The 21,124-nt window shown below is 38.5% G+C and overlaps 1 protein-coding gene across 1 annotated transcript in view; it reads right to left on the reverse strand.

The window, feature by feature from the left end:
* Window positions 1–12,462, reverse strand: part of LOC131370916 (uncharacterized) — a 64,836-nt gene extending 52,374 nt beyond the window's left edge. The window contains exons 1-3 of the mRNA XM_058418501.1: window positions 12,068–12,462; window positions 10,225–10,314; window positions 9,854–10,009 (exon numbers count right to left, since the gene is read on the reverse strand). Of these exons, the coding sequence (XP_058274484.1) occupies window positions 9,854–10,009; window positions 10,225–10,314; window positions 12,068–12,173 (352 nt within the window). The 5' untranslated portion in view covers window positions 12,174–12,462. The remainder of the gene's footprint in view (window positions 1–9,853; window positions 10,010–10,224; window positions 10,315–12,067) is intronic.
* Between the last annotated feature and the right edge of the window lie 8,662 nt (window positions 12,463–21,124).

Here is a 21,124-nt window from a genome sequence, read left to right on the forward strand (position 1 = left end):
ACACTCATTACATACTCACACACTTATATACACTCAATACACATTCAATACACATTCAATACACACTCATACACACTCATTACACACTCATTACACACTCATTACACTCATACACACTCATTACACACTCATTACACACTCATTACACTCATTACACTCATACACACTCATTACACACTCATTACACTCATTACACTCATACACACTCATTACACTCATTACACACTCATTACACTCATACACACTCATCACACACTCATTACACTCATACACACTCATTACACTCATCACACACTCATTACACTCATTACACACTCATTACACTCATACACACTCAATACACACTCATACACACTCATTACATACTCATACACACTCAATACACACTCATACACACTCATATACACTCATTACACACTAATACACACTCAATACACACTCAATACACACTAATTACACACTCAATACACACTCATACACATTCATTACACACTCAGTACACATATACACACTCAATACACACTCATATACACTCAAACACACTCAATACACACTCATACACACTCAAACACACTCATACACACTCATTACACACTCAATACACACTCATTACACACTCATTACACACTCATACACACTCATACACACTCAATACACACTCATATACACTCATTACACACTCAATACACACTCATACACACTCATACACACTCATTACACACTCATACACACTCATTACACACTCATACACACTCATACACACTCATTACACACTCATACACACTCAATACACACTCAATACACACTCATTACACACTCATACACACTAATTACACACTCAATACACACTCATACACACTCATACACACTCAATACACACTCATTACACACTCATACACACTCATTACACACTCATACACACTCATACACACTCAATACACACTCATTACACACTCATACACACTCAACACACACTCAATACACACTCATACACACTCAATACACACTCATTACACACTCATACACACTCAACACACACTCAATACACACTCATTACACACTCAATACACACTCATTACACACTCAATACACACTCATACACACTCAATACACACTCATACACATTCATACACACACTCAATACACACTCATACACACTCAATACACACTCATTACACACTCAATACACACTCATTACACACTCATACACACTCATTACACACTCATTACACTCATACACACTCATTACACACTCATTACACACTCATACACATTCATTACACACTCATTACACTCATACACACTCATTACACTCATACACACTCATTACACTCATACACACTCATTACACTCATTACACTCATACACACTCATCACACTCATACACACTCATCACACACTCATTACACTCATACACACTCATACACACTCATCACACACTCATTACACTCATACACACTCATTACACTCATCACACACTCATTACACTCATTACACACTCATTACACTCATACACACTCATTACACACTCATTACACACTCATACACACTCATACACACTCAACACACACTCAATACACACTCATTACACACTCAATACACACTCATACACACTCATATACACTCATTACACACTAATACACACTCAATACACACTCATTACACACTCAATACACACTCATACACACTCATTACATACTCATACACACTCAATACACATTCATACACACTCATACACACTCATACACACTCATTACACACTCATTACACACTAATACACACTCAATACACACTCATTACACACTCAATACACACTCATACACACTCATACACACTCATACACACTCATTACACACTCATTACACACTAATACACACTCAATACACACATTACACACTCAATACACACTCATACACAATCATTACATACTCATACACACTCATACACACTCAACACACACTCAATACACACTCATTACACACTCAATACACACTCATTACACACTCAAACACTCATACACACTCATACACACTCAACACACACTCAATACACACTCATTACAGACTCAATACACACTCATTACACACTCAAACACTCATACACACTCATACACATTCATTACACACTCAATACACACTCATACACACTCATTACACACTCATTACACACTCAATACACACTCATACACACTCAATACACACTCAATACACACTCATTACACACTCATAAACACTCATACACACTCATACACACTCAATACACACTCAATACACACTCATTACACACTCATAAACACTCATACACACTCAATACACACTCATTACACACTCATTACACACTCATTACACACTAATACACACTCAATACACACTCATTACACACTCAATACACACTCATACACACTCATTACATACTCATACACACTCAATACACACTCATACACACTCATACCCACTCATACACACTCATTACACACTCATTACACATTCATTACACACTCATACACACTCATTACACACTCATTACACACTCATTACACACTAATACACACTCAATACACACTCATTACACACTCAATACACACTCATTACATACTCATACACACTCATATACACTCATTACACACTAATACACACTCAATACACACTCATACACACTCATTACACACTCATTACATACTCATACACACTCAATACACATTCATACACACTCATACACACTCATACACACTCATTACACACTCATTACACACTAATACACACTCAATACACACTCATTACACACTAAATACACACTCATTACATACTCATACACACTCATACACACTCATATACACTCATTACACACTAATACACACTCAATACACACTCATTACACACTCAATACACACTCATACACACTCATTACACACTCATTACATACTCATACACACTCAATACACATTCATACACACTCATACACACTCATACACACTCATACACACTCATTACATACTCATACACACTCATACACACTCATACACACTCAACACACACTCAATACACACTCATTACACACTCAATACACACTCATTACACACTCATAAACACTCATACACACTAAATACACTCATTACACACTCATACACACTCATACACACTCATTACACACTCATTACACACTCATCACACACTCATTACACTCATACACACTCATACACACTCATCACACACTCATTACACTCATACACACTCATTACACTCATCACACACTCATTACACTCATTACACACTCATTACACTCATACACACTCATTACACACTCATTACACTCATCACACACTCATTACACTCATTACACACTCATTACACTCATACACACTCATTACACACTCATTACACTCATCACACACTCATTACACTCATTACACACTCATTACACTCATACACACTCATTACACACTCATTACACTCATCACACACTCATTACACTCATTACACACTCATTACACTCATACACACTCATTACACACTCATTACACTCATTACACACTCATTACACTCATACACACTCATTACACACTCATTACACACTCATACACACTCATACACACTCAACACACACTCAATACACACTCATTACACACTCAATACACACTCATACACACTCATATACACTCATTACACACTAATACACACTCAATACACACTCATTACACACTCAATACACACTCATACACACTCATTACATACTCATACACACTCAATACACATTCATACACACTCATACACACTCATTACACACTCATTACACACTAATACACACTCAATACACACTCATTACACACTCAATACACACTCATACACACTCATACACACTCATTACACACTCATTACACACTAATACACACTCAATACACACATTACACACTCATACACAATCATTACATACTCATACACACTCATACACACTCATACACACTCAACACACACTCAATACACACTCATTACACACTCAATACACACTCATTACACACTCAAACACTCATACACACTCATACACATTCATTACACACTCAATACACACTCATACACACTCATTACACACTCATTACACACTCAATACACACTCATACACACTCATACACACTCAATACACACTCATTACACACTCATAAACACTCATACACACTCATACACACTCAATACACACTCAATACACACTCATTACACACTCATAAACACTCATACACACTCAATACACACTCATTACACACTCATTACACACTCATTACACACTAATACACACTCAATACACACTCATTACACACTCAATACACACTCATACACACTCATTACATACTCATACACACTCAATACACACTCATACACACTCATACCCACTCATACACACTCATTACACACTCATTACACATTCATTACACACTCATACACACTCATTACACACTCATTACACAATCATTACACACTCATACACACTCAATACACACTCATACACACTCAATACACACTCATACACACTCATATACACTCATTACACACTAATACACACTCAATACACACTCAATACACACTCATACACACTCAGTACATACTCATACACACTCAATACACATTCATACACACTCATACACACTCATACACACTCATTACACACTCATTACACACTAATACACACTCAATACACACTCATTACACACTAAATACACACTCATTACATACTCATACACACTCATACACACTCATATACACTCATTACACACTAATACACACTCAATACACACTCATTACACACTCAATACACACTCATACACACTCATTACACACTCATTACATACTCATACACACTCAATACACATTCATACACACTCATACACACTCATACACACTCATACACACTCATTACATACTCATACACACTCATACACACTCAACACACACTCAATACACACTCATTACACACTCAATACACACTCATTACACACTCATAAACACTCATACACACTAAATACACTCATTACACACTCATACACACTCATACACACTCATTACACTCATTACACTCATACACACTCATCACACTCATACACACTCATCACACACTCATTACACTCATACACACTCATACACACTCATCACACACTCATTACACTCATACACACTCATTACACTCATCACACACTCATTACACTCATTACACACTCATTACACTCATACACACTCATTACACACTCATTACACTCATCACACACTCATTACACTCATTACACACTCATTACACTCATACACACTCATTACACACTCATTACACTCATCACACACTCATTACACTCATTACACACTCATTACACTCATACACACTCATTACACACTCATTACACTCATCACACACTCATTACACTCATTACACACTCATTACACTCATACACACTCATTACACACTCATTACACTCATTACACACTCATTACACTCATACACACTCATTACACACTCATTACACACTCATACACACTCATACACACTCAACACACACTCAATACACACTCATTACACACTCAATACACACTCATACACACTCATATACACTCATTACACACTAATACACACTCAATACACACTCATTACACACTCAATACACACTCATACACACTCATTACATACTCATACACACTCAATACACATTCATACACACTCATACACACTCATTACACACTCATTACACACTAATACACACTCAATACACACTCATTACACACTCAATACACACTCATACACACTCATACACACTCATTACACACTCATTACACACTAATACACACTCAATACACACATTACACACTCATACACAATCATTACATACTCATACACACTCATACACACTCATACACACTCAACACACACTCAATACACACTCATTACACACTCAATACACACTCATTACACACTCAATACACACTCATACACACTCATTACACACTCAACACACACTCAATACACACTCATACACACTCATTACACACTCAATACACACTCATTACACACTCATACACATTCATTACACACTCAATACCCACTCATACACACTCATTACACACTCAACACACACTCAATACACACTCATACACACTCATTACACACTCATTACACACTCATTACACACTCAATACACACTCATACACACTCATTACACACTCATTCCACACTCAATACACACTCATACACACTCATACACACTCATACACACTCAATACACACTCATACACACTCATTACACACTCATTACACACTAATACACACTCAATACACACTCATTACACACTCAATACACACTCATACACACTCATTACATACTCATACACACTCAATACACACTCATACACACTCATACCCACTCATACACACTCATTACACACTCATTACACATTCATTACACACTCATACACACTCATTACACACTCATTACACAATCATTACACACTCATACACACTCAATACACACTCATACACACTCAATACACACTCATACACACTCATATACACTCATTACACACTAATACACACTCAATACACACTCATTACACACTCAATACACACTCATTACATACTCATACACACTCATACACACTCATTACACACTCATTACACACTAATACACACTCAATACACACTCATTACACACTAAATACACACTCATTACATACTCATACACACTCATACACACTCATATACACTCATTACACACTAATACACACTCAATACACACTCATTACACACTCAATACACACTCATACACACTCATTACACACTCATTACATACTCATACACACTCAATACACATTCATACACACTCATACACACTCATACACACTCATACACACTCATTACATACTCATACACACTCATACACACTCAACACACACTCAATACACACTCATTACACACTCAATACACACTCATTACACACTCATAAACACTCATACACACTAAATACACTCATTACACACTCATACACACTCATACACACTCATTACACACTCATTACACACTCATACACACTCATTACATACTCATACACACTCAATACACATTCAATACACACTCATACACACTCAATACACACTCATACACACTCAACACACACTCATACACACTCATACACACTCATTACATACTCACACACTCATATACACTCAATACACATTCAATACACATTCAATACACACTCATACACACTCATTACACACTCATTACACACTCATTACACTCATACACACTCATTACACACTCATTACACACTCATACACATTCATTACACTCATACACACTCATTACACACTCATTACACTCATTACACTCATACACACTCATTACACTCATTACACACTCATTACACTCATACACACTCATTACACTCATCACACACTCATTACACTCATTACACACTCATTACACTCATACACACTCATTACACACTCATTACACACTCATACACACTCAACACACACTCAATACACACTCATTACACACTCATACACACTCATACACACTCATACACACTCATACACCCTCAATACACACTCATACACACTCAATACACACTCATACACATTCATACACACACTCAATACACACTCATACACACTCAATACACACTCATTACACACTCAATACACACTCATTACACACTCATACACACTCATTACACACTCATTACACTCATACACACTCATTACACACTCATTACACACTCATACACATTCATTACACACTCATTACACTCATACACACTCATTACACTCATACACACTCATTACACTCATACACACTCATTACACTCATTACACTCATACACACTCATCACACTCATACACACTCATCACACACTCATTACACTCATACACACTCATACACACTCATCACACACTCATTACACTCATACACACTCATTACACTCATCACACACTCATTACACTCATTACACACTCATTACACTCATACACACTCATTACACACTCATTACACTCATCACACACTCATTACACTCATTACACACTCATTACACTCATACACACTCATTACACACTCATTACACTCATCACACACTCATTACACTCATTACACACTCATTACACTCATACACACTCATTACACACTCATTACACTCATCACACACTCATTACACTCATTACACACTCATTACACTCATACACACTCATTACACACTCATTACACTCATTACACACTCATTACACTCATACACACTCATTACACACTCATTACACACTCATACACACTCATACACACTCAACACACACTCAATACACACTCATTACACACTCAATACACACTCATACACACTCATATACACTCATTACACACTAATACACACTCAATACACACTCATTACACACTCAATACACACTCATACACACTCATTACATACTCATACACACTCAATACACATTCATACACACTCATACACACTCATTACACACTCATTACACACTAATACACACTCAATACACACTCATTACACACTCAATACACACTCATACACACTCATACACACTCATACACACTCATTACACACTCATTACACACTAATACACACTCAATACACACATTACACACTCATACACAATCATTACATACTCATACACACTCATACACACTCATACACACTCAACACACACTCAATACACACTCATTACACACTCAATACACACTCATTACACACTCAAACACTCATACACACTCAACACACACTCAATACACACTCATTACAGACTCAATACACACTCATTACACACTCAAACACTCATACACACTCATACACATTCATTACACACTCAATACACACTCATACACACTCATTACACACTCATTACACACTCAATACACACTCATACACACTCATACACACTCAATACACACTCATTACACACTCATAAACACTCATACACACTCATACACACTCAATACACACTCAATACACACTCATTACACACTCATAAACACTCATACACACTCAATACACACTCATTACACACTCATAAACACTCATACACACTCAATACACACTCAATACACACTCATTACACACTCATACACACTCAATACACACTCAATACACACTCATTACACACTCATACACACTCAATACACACTCAATACACACTCATTACACACTCATACACACTCATTACACACTCATACACACTCAATTCACACTCAATACACACTCATACACACTAATTACACACTCAATACACACTCATATACACTCATTACACACTCAATACCCACTCATATACACTCATTACACACTCAATACACAGTCATACACACTCAAACACACTCATTACACACTCATTACACACTCATACACACTCATACACACTCAATACACACTCATATACACTCATTACACACTCATTACACACTCATACACACTCAATACACACTCAATACACACTCATTACACACTCAATACACACTCAAACACACACATACACACTCAATACACACTCATATACACTCATTACACACTCAATACACACTCATACACACTCAAACACACTCATTACACACTCATTACACACTCATACACACTCATTACACACTCAATACACACTCATACACACTCAAACACACTCATACACACTCATTACACACTCAATACACACTCATACACACTCATTACACACTCAATACACACTCATACACACTCAAACACACTCATACACACTCATTACACACTCAATACACACTCATACACACTCATTACACACTCAATACACACTCATACACACTCATACACACTCATTACACTCATAACGTAATAATAACGCACCTCCTGGTTCCTCCATCACGCTCAGATCCTTCACCAGCTTCACACACTCGTCCTCCAGAATCTCTCCCTCGCTCTCCTTCACTTGAATCACTGAATCACTGACGTCGAGCTGAACAACACGCCCACAATCATGCAGACACACACACGTCAAATTTACTGACACACACACACACACACACACACAGAAAAGTTAGATTCATTAAATCTAAGTATGTGCTGAAATAAACACCTCCAGAGAATGATTTTAACAGCAACAGAGCTCTTTAAACACCTATAGAGTCTAATGAAAGACCTGGAGCTCATAAATAAACACACTTCCTGATGTTAGTGGAGATGACGAGCAGCAGGAGTAACGAGCTGGAGGTTCTTACCCCAGGATCTGTCTTTGTTCCTGATGATCTGCAGCATGTTAATGAGTCGTGTTGTGTTGGTGGTGTTTCCTGCAGGCTCACACACACAACCTGCACACAACAAACACACACACACACACACACACATCCGGTTATCAGATTCCATGATGAGACATGACGACACTGTTGATGTTCTGAATGAACACAGCGTAAGTGTTGAAAATCCTTGATGGTTCCTCTCTGAAGTACAGCTGAGGAACCCTGCTGATGCTGAGGCTCATTCTGAAAGCTGTTCTGTATTTAAACTCCTGATGATGTTTAACAATGTTCTTGTTATATAGTGTTATACACAGATCAGCCATAACATCATGACCACCTGCCTACTGTGTTGCTCCCCCTTTTGCTGAACATCCCTGACCCGATGAGACATTAGATCCCTGAAGGTGTGCTGTGGTATCTGGCACCAAGATGTTAGCAGCAGATCCTTTAAATCCTCCATGGACTCCACCTCGCAACTTACAGGACTTAAAGGACACTTTTGATAGATACTGACCACTGCAGACCGGGAACACCCCACAAGAGCTGCAGTTTTGGAGATGCTCTGATCCAGTGGTCTAGCCATCACAATTTGGCCCTTTTGGTCAAACTCGCTCAAATCCTTACACTTGTCCATTTTTCCTGCTTCTAACATCAACTTTGAGGGCAAAATGTTGACTTGCTGCCTAATATATCCCACCCACTAACAGGGGCCATGATGAGGAGATACTCAGTCTTATTCACTTCACCAGTCACTGCTCACAATCTTATGGCTGACCGGTGTATCTGTTTTAAGTCCAATAGTATGTGCACCCCTCCTAATGACTGAGTTCAGGTGTTTGAGCCACGCCCATTGCTAACAGGTGCATAAAGAATGCTCTACACTGTAAATGTCACAGGAAGTGTCACAAGTTCCTCCTTTACCACCAAGTCAATGTGTGACCTTTCTGCTCTGGTCAACTGCAACTTCTGTTAATGTTCAAATGGAAGCTTCTGGGAGCAACAACTGCTCAATTAGCACCTCCATGAAGATGTGCTGTGTGAAGGTTGGAGACCCTGACTCTGACCTTGACTCTGACCCTGACCCTGACCCTGACCCTGACCCTGACTCTGACTCTGACTCTGACCCTGACTCTGACCCTGACTCTAACCCCGACCCTGACACAACACCTTTGGGCAGAAAATATTTTTATAAAACAATATAATAATAATAATAATAATAATAATAATAATCTTCTTCTTCTATAATAATAATGTGCAAATTAGAATAAATCTAAAATAAATAAGTGCTATATGGGATAACAGCCAGTCAGGATAATTTTCTTTATTTTTAAATAAACAGACAAACACACAGGAAACACTGGGGAGAAAAATCAACACAAAATCTCCAGAACTGAAAAGGCACACAATAACGACGAGGACTCAGTGAAAAACAAACAAAACAGAACCTGTATAAATACTGAAGGTAATCACAGAAACATAAGAAATAGGTGTGCAGAGGCAGGGAAAGGGAGGAAAGATTGGGTGGAGCAAGCACACATGCAAACACAACATTAACAAAAGCACATGGAACATAAAGAAACCCTGTCAGAGCGCCCCCTGCTGTGGAAACTGTCCAGCAGTTCATGACACTATAGAAGTAATGTAAGAACATGACACTAAATCCTGCATCTGCTTTACTATGAATGAGGACAAAAGTTTATTTTAAAGGGAATTTTATAAATGAATCATTTGATAAGTGTAAAGAAGATTTAAACTGGACTCTGGTGCTGATTCTCATTGATCTGTGAATTCGGTCATTTACCTTTAACACACTTTCTCTCCTTACCTTTAAGAGGAAAACTCGCTGAGAAATGAGAGAGCAGGAGCAGGAAAGAGACGAAGAGCATCATCTTCATTAGCTTCTTCTTCATCATCTTCATCATCATCTTCATCTTATCATCAGTTTACCGGACTCTGAGTTTATTCTCTCACACTAACACACACTTTACTGTTGAATTTAATGTAAAACATTTCCACCTTTTCTGAGATCTGATTTCTCTCTAACTCCTGATAGCTTTAATAAATCACTACCTTCAAATTCACTTCAAATTAACTTCACACTCACTCAGAAATCCAAGCTCAATCCTGTAAACAAACACAGACTCACTTAATCTGCTGCCTTTCCTCAGAGCAAAGCTCTGTGTGGTTCCTCTGATGGGTTGCCAGATCAGATCAAAACGGGTATTCTATTTCCTGCACATGATCTTTACACTCTGTGTTACCAAATGAATAAATGTTTAACTAAACAACACAAAAACGGCCATAAAAGTATCTGCTTTCACATCAGCTCTGTTTAGTTATACAAGGCAAAGACATCAGAAATAATTCCACAATGAGAAGTCAACAGTAACAAGCAAACAAACAAACAAATATGTAATAGTGATAAAACATTGTACTTTTATACTATACTTGATCATTTTAGGGTTGTTTATAGGGTTGATAACAAGAACAACAACAACAACAACAACAACAACAACAACAATAATAATAATAATAAGGTTACAGAAGGATAATAAGTGGTTAAGGCTCTGGGTCATTGACCGGAAGATCAGGGGTTCAATCCCCAGCACCACCAAGTTGCCACTGTTGGGCCCTTGAGCAAGGCCCTTAACCCTCTCTGCTCCAGGGGCGCTGTATCACAGCTGACCCTGTGCTCTGACCCCAACCCCCAAGGATGGGATATGCGAAGAAAAGAATTTCACTGTGCTGTAATGTATATGTGACAAATAAAGGCAAATTATAATTATAATTATAAATGAGGATGAGGTTCCCTTCTGAGCCTGGTTCCTCTCAAGGTTTCTTCCTCATATCATCACAGGGAGGATTGCTCATTAGGGGTAACTTTAATTTAAACTTAATATATTTATATATTCCCTCATCTGTTTCTCTACTTCTATAAAGCTGCTTTGGGACCATGTCCATTGTTAAAAGCCCTATACCAATATTGCAGCAATGTTGTTGTTTCAGCTTCTCCCGGTTGGGGGTCTCCGAGCGGATCAGTTGGTTTCGTTTTGGCTCACTGATGATACACCCTTACTGACTCCATCCTTCTATCTGGTCACAGACATAAGGGCTTGGGAATGGTATTGAGAGTTAGGTCTTCAGTAGCTGGGTCAGTGCCCTGCCTGGGCCACGCCAATGAGAGCACGGGATCCTGCTGCTGGACTACTGGTAGGCAGAAAGAGTCTGAAATCCCCCCCCCCCTCTCTGCCCCCCCTATCTCTCTCTCTCTCTCTCTCTCTCCCTCCTGTTGGGTGAATGTGAAGGAGTTTAAACTAAACTGTGTTACTGAGTTAAAATCGAGATTTTAGATTTAAACACACTGAAGTTTAACTGCACTCCTTTAAACATTAGAGATTTCTATCAGCCGTAAACACCGGAGTGTGTTTGTCTTCAGCAGGTCACGTGATCGTGTCGTGTAGACGTGAAGGTTGATGTTTCTTTCCTTTCTCTCTCTCTCTCTCTCTCTCTCTCTCTGTTGGATGAACCTTATCTTTAGTGTCCAATAACAGGAGGGTGTGTTAACATCAACACTGGAACACACAGCGTGCTCCGGGGTCATTTTTGTTTATACATCAACTTTAAAATCACACTAAACTTTACAAAATATTTTTACAGTAAATTTCTTCCAGGAAATCCATTCGAGATGTCAAAGTGTGAGAATTAGAGGATCAGGATCCGGTGTGCAAATAAAACAAATCCATGCAGCAAGCACGAAAGGGGCGGGGCTTCTACGATTGGATTTGCATATTTATATATTCAGATTTTAATAAAGTGTTAATGTTTTCTGCCACTTTTCGTTTAATAACTCAGGGCCTCATTTATCAGCCGAACACAGCTCTCTCAAAGTCTCACATTTATTTGTACTCACGTGTGTGGATCTTGGCCACGCCTCCGGTCTCAGCTCATTTGCATATAGTGACGCCCACAAAACTCCATAAAAAATATGCAAAGGGTATATAACTGACCAGGGTAAAGACTGAAAAAGTCATTTCTATTCCAGTAGGATTAAAAATAATAAGCAAGGGAAGAGGGAGGTGTACATCTAAACTCTTCTCTGCTCTGACACTGAGGTGGTGGAATAAAATTCCCCTAGATGTCCGAACAGCAGTCACTAACCGTCTTCAAACGAAGACCTTCCTCTTCCTTAACACTTAAATTAGCTCTTATTATCCCTGTTTATTTTCTGTATTTATGTATAAACACTATATATATTGTACTATATTCCCTCCTAACAGAGTTTTAGGTTGATGGTGCTCTGTGTCCAGTCTAAGTCTGTGTCCAGTCTAGCAGAGCACTTTGTACGTCGCTCTGGATAAGAGTCATATGCCATAAATGTAAATGTAAGCAGGTGTTAAATCCTCCATCAGCTGAAGAGTGCTATAGTAATTATAGACCTTTCATGCACATTTCACCTTTAGAATCAGAATCAGAAAGATCTTTATTACCAAGTGTGTTTGCACATACAAAGAATTTGTTTTAGTGTCACAAGCTCCAGTGCAGAGAGACAACAACAATACACAGACAATAAAAATAAAAAATTGGATAAGAAATAGAAATACACATATTTAAATAGAAAAATAAAATAAATTGTAAAATAGAATAGAATAGAATTATATGAGATGTAGGGATGTAGGGTGGTAACAAATAAATATAATATAATATAATATAATATAATATAATATAATATAATATAATATAATATAATATAATATAATATAATATAATATAATATAATATAATAATATTTCATGGACATTACAATTTCACCATTTTTTCTATCATGTACAATACAACTTTATCACTATCACCAGTTAAAATGATCACCAATTTACACTCCTTGCAATATTACAGCTCTACATTAGTATTTGTACAGTATTTATTTATTTATTTATTTATTTATTTATTTATTTATTCTATTTTACAGTTTATAAAACAGTGTATATATTTCTTTCTTTCTCTCTTATATTTTTATTTTCATTAGAGCAACTATAACATGGCAAAGGAATTTCCCTCTGAGGTTAATAAAGCCTGGAGGAGTTCTTTATTTCATTTCTTATTATATGAATATTTGGGGAATATTGGAATATTGGTCATTGGAAAAGACTTCAGAACCATTCTGCAGTATGTCCACTCAGGGAGGGACTCTAAGTTCCGACAGGACGTAGAAGAGATTCCTGCTTCATCGTGTTCTCCAGAGAGTGAGGAGGATAATGGATAAGAGAGCCTAAAACACCTAAAAAATAAAGAAAGGAAAGTATTTGTATATATTGTAATGAGTTGTGTGTATTTATTTAGTACAGATATCATCATAATCATAAAGTTCTCCTGTCTGGCCACCAGAGGGCGCCCTGAATCACACAGAACGCCGATCATCTACTAGTCATGTGTAATCTTTAACAATGGAATATTAGACAGATCTTAATAGTTTCTTTTTATCTTTTTAAAGTTCTTCTTTATCTTTTTATAGTTTTAACCAGCGTTTTGTTTTTAGATTTGAGTCGAGTTTCACCTTTTAAAATAAATAAAACAAGGAGTTATTACTTAACAATGTACATTTATGAATCTGAAATGTAGAAATAAATTTATAAATAAAGAAATAAAACTTTCATGATTTATGCATGTGCATATCTTTAGTCATTTTTAAGAGCACAAACAACAATTTCCTTGAAATATAAATAATCTGAATAACTATTTTAACACATGGACACATCGTCCTCACCTCCAACCTGAGATCCTGGAAACACAGAAGACGAGAGGAGAGAAGGAGAAAGGTTAATGTAATAACTTGCAGTAACTCTGAACACAAACTGTACATAAAGTCATAGAGAACTTATAAAACTTGTAGTTCAATGCCAATATTTATCACAGTAGCATACTGAAAAAGAATGCCACCTTGCTCATGAGTGGGTGGGGCTGAGTGGGCGGGGTCAGACAGATAGACATATACCAAAGGGGCTGGGTCAGTGTATGAATAGAGAATAGAGAGCTGAGGGGGTGGAGCAAAGCAGATATGGCTAAGGAGGTGGAGCTTATAGGCTAGGGAGAGTTAAGGTGGGAGGGGTTTAGTGCATAGCTAGACAATAGAGGGGGCGGAGTCTGAGATCCTGCTGTAACTCACCTTGTTTATTAATCACTGATAAGCTGAGGAGAAGAAGACTGATGAAGACCGAAGCTCCAACAAGAGGAATCACAACAGATAACACAGGCACTTCTGGAGAAGACACACACACACACACACAAACACACACACACACAAACAAACAAATACACACACACACACAAACACACACACACAAACAAATACACACAAACACACACACAAACACACACAAACACACACAAACACAAACAAACAAACACACACACAAACAAACAAATACACACACACACACAAACACACACAAACACTGTATTATTAACACAGGTTTCTATCAGAGGCATTTTGTGGAAAAAAATAAACTCACACACACTCATCACACACACTCATCACACACACCCCCATATACAACTCATTACACACTTATACACACTCATTACTTAATAATAACGCACCTCTTGGTTCCTCCATCACGCTGAGATCCTTCAGGTCTTTGTTCTTGATTATCAGCAGTCGTGTTGCATTGATGGTGTTTCCTGCAGGCTCACACACACAACCTGCACAGGTAAATTAAGGTAAATTAAAAGAGTGTCCTCAGTGACGCTGGGAGATATTTTACAAAATAACTCGAGAATAACTCGAAAATTAATGTTTTAGTTTTATTAAAGGAATTTTTCGAGGAAGCATGTTATTTCCAAGCGGATGTTTTATGTTTAAAATGACTTCCACATCCAGTTCTTTTGTTTAAACCTTTTGTTTTGTCCATACCATAAGCTGACCGCACCGTAACCAGCCCTCACTGTAGACCCTACTTTGTATCGGACCTTAAACATTTAAGCAGTTTCCTCCTGGAATTAATAAAGTTCTTTGGATCTTGAATAAAAGATTATGTCGCTTGGAAATAATGTGACTGCTCACAAATTTCCTTTAATAAAATCCTGAGTGAGGATGGAGGTTTAGAGCTCCCTGAAGCTGCATTTAAACTGCATTCTGGAAGGTCAGACTCAGAGGAACGTTGAAGTCCACTATATGGAGAAAAATCCTGAAATGTGGCTTTAACCAAACATCATTTCTTTATGACCGAAGAAAGAATGACAGGAACATCTTGAATGATGAGGGGGTGAGGAAATGATTTGTAAACTATTGTTCTGAGGCAACTTAGAGTACTAAAGTATAAGAAGTTGAGACCTCCTTTTTCAAGTGTGTTCATTAGAACAGACTTTTGAATATAATGAACTGATCGCTTTCATAAAAAAATGGAAAAGTAGCTGGTCGATGACTTTGCCAAGTTTGGGGTCTAGAGGGACAGACTCAGCTGCATAAGTAAGTGTTGAAAGACCTTCTGCTTTAGAGAGAAGAACTCTACCTCTTAAAGAAAGATCTCTTTGTAACCACTGCTCCACTGGAGCAGCACACTCCAATCTACATCGGTGAGACAGAGGTAGAGAGGGTGAAAACCTTAAAATTCCTTGGTCTCACAACACTCAACAGATCCTGAGAAGATCCCAGCAGCGACTGTACTTTTTAAGAAGGCTGAGGAAATTTGGCATGTCAACAGAGATCCTCAGCAATGGAAGCTGCACTGTTCAGGACAGGAAAGGTCTCCAGCGTGTCATAAAACTGCACAGTTCCTCTGTGGAGCGGCCATCCCATCACTCCAGGACATTTACAACACCAGGGTCATCAGGAGGGCCCAAAACATTATCAGTGACAATACACACCCACTACACAACCTCTTTACACTTCTGCTATCTGGGAGATGCTACAGGAGTGAGATCAAGTCAACAAAAAGACTCACAAACAGCTTCTATTCACAAACCATCAGACTCCTGAACAACACTTAACACCACTACCTCACACCCCACTGACTGCTGCCACACAACACACTGAGCACCTTACTTATGTCTAATCTGTATATACTATATCCTTATATTTATTTTTATATTGGATTTTTCATATATTCTATTATTTTTATTCTTGTGGTAAGGGAGATGTACAAAGTAAGAATTTCATTGTATGGTCTAAACCAACTGTTTTCACTCTGCATATGACAATAAACCTCCTGAATCTTGAATCTCAATGATTAACATTACAGAATCCCATTTTGGTTTTACATGAAAAAGGAGTAAAATAAAATAATAACAATAAAAACAACAATAACAATAATCTGACAATTAAAAAAAAAGTAAGGAGAACAAACAAACACCACTGAAGAAGAAGGCGACGTCTGGACAACAGTGATGTGAAACTCATAACTCCTTCTGCATAGAGTTGAAATTACAAAAATTGCAATCAGTAGGCAGGGTTGCAAATGTACTCCCAGTGTAGTGGACACTGTACTGAAATAAACTGACCTAAAATTAAATAGTTGTGGACAGAAAAAAAACATGTGACTCGGGTGAAATTGTGAGTCAGAGCATCTGTCACATTTGTCCTAAACATCTGGGTATGTACCCTGTAAATGACCTTAAACTGAACAAGTGTGAGCCGAGCACGAGACACGACATAAACCACTCACACCACTATCCCACCATTCCGGACCTAAAGGAGAAGCTTTTACAAACTTGAAACATTTCCTAAATTGATAGCAGATTTTTAAAGTGTTATATACAACAGAATTTTTAACATACAAAGAAATTTTAATTGGAAGAGAAGAATATTTAAGAGCAGATATAGAGGATGAGGAAGAACATGACTGGGCTTCGAACTGTATCTTATGAATGTGTGCTGTCCAGTAATAATACTGAGACTCTGGTCATGTCAGACCACCGCTGGACTTCCATCTCTTAAGTAATGATTTACGCACCATGGGACCAGACCAAACATAAGAATTAATCAGTTTATCTAATGAGTCAAAGAAGTGCTTAGGTAAGAACAATGGGATTGTTAGAAATAAAAAGAGGAATTTAGGCAGAACATTCATTTTAATAGCATTAATCTTCCCAATCAGAGACAAAGGCAGACTATTCCATCTCTGAAGATCAGACTTCATTTTAGTTCTAGGTGGAGTAAAGTTTGGGAATGAGAATGTACGTGTCACATTAATACCAAGGTACCTAAATCCATCGGGAGAGCTTTTGAAGGCCAGGTGCTTAAGTTCCAAAGCAATTGTGTTGATTGGATAACATTCTCTCTTCTGAAAATTTAATTTATATCCAGAAAAGGAGCTGAATGTATCAAGAGTGGATAAGATACCGGGCAGAGCCGATACAGGATCAGATACATAGAGCAATAAATCATCTGCATTGACTCACCCCCTGGTCATCCAAAATCTTCATGTCTTTTTTTCTTCAGTCATAAAGAAATGATGTTTTATAAAAACCACATTTTAGAATTTTTCTCCATATAGTGGACTTCAGCGGTGCCTTCCACTTACTTGACCTTCCAAAATACAGTTTAAATGCAGCTTCAAAGAGCTCTAAACAATCCCAGCCCAGGAAGAAGGTTCTTATCTAGTGAAACAATCGGCCATTTTCTTCACTGTGTCCCAGTGTCACGAGGCCTGAACACCAGAGGGAGCCATCGCCCGAATATTAACTGTTTCTGCCCACTTCCGGTTCAGTCACGTATATAAGCAGCACTCTATCTCAGTCACATCGCGAAGCATTGTTTCCTTAGTGTTACTAGCCAAGCCTTGATTTAGTCACTATCTAGTTTCCTCGTGTATGACCCTGCTCGTTTTCTTCTGACTTCGATTTCTGGACTAGTGTTTTGGTTTTGATTTTTCTACGTAGCTTTCTGGTTTTGACCCTGTTTCTCCGTGACCTCGACCAAGATCTTAGCCTTCGGCCCTTTATATTATCTGCGAATGGATTCTAATGCTCCTACGTCTGACGAGACGTTACAGAACGCTTCGCCAGAGATGAGTCCAGCAGATATGCAAGCGGCGCTATGGCGACAGCAAGTCCTCATTCAAGCTTATCAGGCGGAGGTCGATGCACTGAAAGCCGCTAACCAACAGCTCCAGCAACAGCCACCGGATCAAGCGGCAGCCGCGGCGCCAGCGTACAACGTTCGCAGCGAACTTCCTCGTTTTGCTCTATCAGAGAAGTTCGACGGATCCGCCGATCGCTGCCGGGGTTTCCTTCGTCAGTGCGATAACTATTTCTCTCACCAACCTGAGGCATACCGCGACGAGAGAACCAGGTGCGCGTTCATATTATCCCTGCTAACCGGTAGAGCGCTAGATTGGGCAGCAGCAGTTTGGGACTCCAACCCCCAAGTTAAATCGTCCGCGGATTATTTCGCTAATTTAATTAAGGAAGTGTTTGAATACCCAGCGGGAGGCAAGGATGTTTCCGTTCAGCTGCTGGAATTACGCCAGGGGGTGGACACAGCCGCGGATTATGCTATAAAATTCCGCACGTTGGCAGCTCAGTCGGGATGGAATGCTACTGCTCTCATGGCGGTTTTCCTCGAGGGGCTCAACCCGGATTTACAAGCAGAAATGGCATGCCACGACACCAACGTCATGTTGTCTCAATACATTTCCACAGCCATCCGTCTGGATAACCTGCGCCGCCAACACCGACCTACAGCCACCACCTCACGCCCCCGCCGCGTTATAAAATGGAAGTGCAACCATACACAGAGGATTATTCTGAACCCATGCAACTGGGAAGGGCTCGAGTTACAGCAGAGGAGCGTGAACGGCGTACTAAACTCAACCTCTGCTTCTACTGTGGGAAACCCGGTCACAGAGTGCTCCGATGTCCTGAAAAACCATCTACGTCACAGGTAGAA

Source organism: Hemibagrus wyckioides, linkage group LG20 (assembly GCF_019097595.1).
Source record: "Hemibagrus wyckioides isolate EC202008001 linkage group LG20, SWU_Hwy_1.0, whole genome shotgun sequence".
NCBI classification, from domain to species: Eukaryota; Metazoa; Chordata; class Actinopteri; order Siluriformes; family Bagridae; genus Hemibagrus; species Hemibagrus wyckioides.